Here is a 1,155-nt window from a genome sequence, read left to right as displayed (position 1 = left end):
AATAGACTCAGTATGAATACAGTGACACTCCAGAACTGAAATGTATATCTAGAGAAGTATGTATATAGTTGTGTATATCTATGTCACACTATCCAGCTACAAAATGAATATACAAGCACACGGACATTTTATACTGTTGTATTACACAGTGTACATCTATATTAAACTACACTGTTAGTTTTTACTGGTTCATATCTTCATAAACATCAGTGTCATTAACATTGACATCAGGACACTCATATACTGCGGCCTCTTCTGCAACATCTTTAGTCTTGTGAATACCATACATTTCACAAGCTTGCATTGATATATCATCATCAAGCCTATCACAAACAATAGTAATGTACAAACAGTTATTCTTAATGAGTGTTTATTCACTTTGTTTGCTTAGCAGTAATTGCATCATAGGTTTTAAGCCTACATGTTCATAAACAACATTGAATTGTATTTTATGTTTTTAATGTATTCATACTTGATAAAGCAGTAGATGTGAATAATGATACTAACAGCTAGTGATATTAATAATAATCCAACTACTGCACCCAGTCCAATACTAGCACCATCAACAGCTCCTTTAAAATGATAATGATTACTGAAATAGAACATTTATTTGAGTGTACCTTTATCATTTGACCCAATACATACTTCTTGACTTATCAATGTCTCATTAGTAATAGCCCTCCAGCTTCCTGGTCCTCTACTAGAATATGCACGTACGCCAAAAATATAACAAGTGTCATCATTAAGATCAGTAATTAAGATAAAAGTACTGGTACTGGATATGTTATATTGAGTTAATGCTTGAATATCAATGTCATTATCATCTACCATTGAACAGTTGCCAGACTGTAAGATATGATATCCTATCTCATATGTGATAATGGGATAGTCTGATGGAATAAAACTAGGTACACTCCATGAGATAACAGCCCATGTAGTGTCCATGATACTGGATACTGAAACAACTGGACCAGGTACTAAATAAACACACATTCCCAGAACTGATATAGTATAATAATTACATACCTATTCCAATCTCTACTACAATAGGATCACTGAAGGGACCTCTTCCAACAGAATTGACAGCAGCTACACTGATGTTATACTCAGTACCAAATACTAGATCATTCAATATGATATATCTCTCAGTACTGG

General features: G+C 33.4%; 1 protein-coding gene across 1 annotated transcript; it reads right to left on the bottom strand.

Moving 5' to 3' along the window:
• Positions 1-63: 63 nt before the first annotated feature.
• LOC109588592 (uncharacterized) lies at positions 64-916 on the bottom strand. Its single transcript, XM_020004738.1, has 4 exons — positions 621-916; positions 473-572; positions 379-417; positions 64-323 (listed from the first exon to the last, which is right to left on the bottom strand). Exons 1-4 carry the CDS (start codon positions 829-831, stop codon positions 182-184), a joined length of 492 nt encoding a protein of 163 aa, XP_019860297.1. The 5' UTR covers positions 832-916; the 3' UTR covers positions 64-181.
• Between the last annotated feature and the right edge of the window lie 239 nt (positions 917-1,155).

The sequence above is a fragment of the Amphimedon queenslandica genome, unplaced genomic scaffold (genome assembly GCF_000090795.2).
Source record: "Amphimedon queenslandica unplaced genomic scaffold, v1.1 AMPQUscaffold_11990, whole genome shotgun sequence".
NCBI classification, from domain to species: domain Eukaryota; kingdom Metazoa; phylum Porifera; class Demospongiae; order Haplosclerida; family Niphatidae; genus Amphimedon; species Amphimedon queenslandica.
This window is presented reverse-complemented; position numbering and strand designations above follow the sequence as displayed.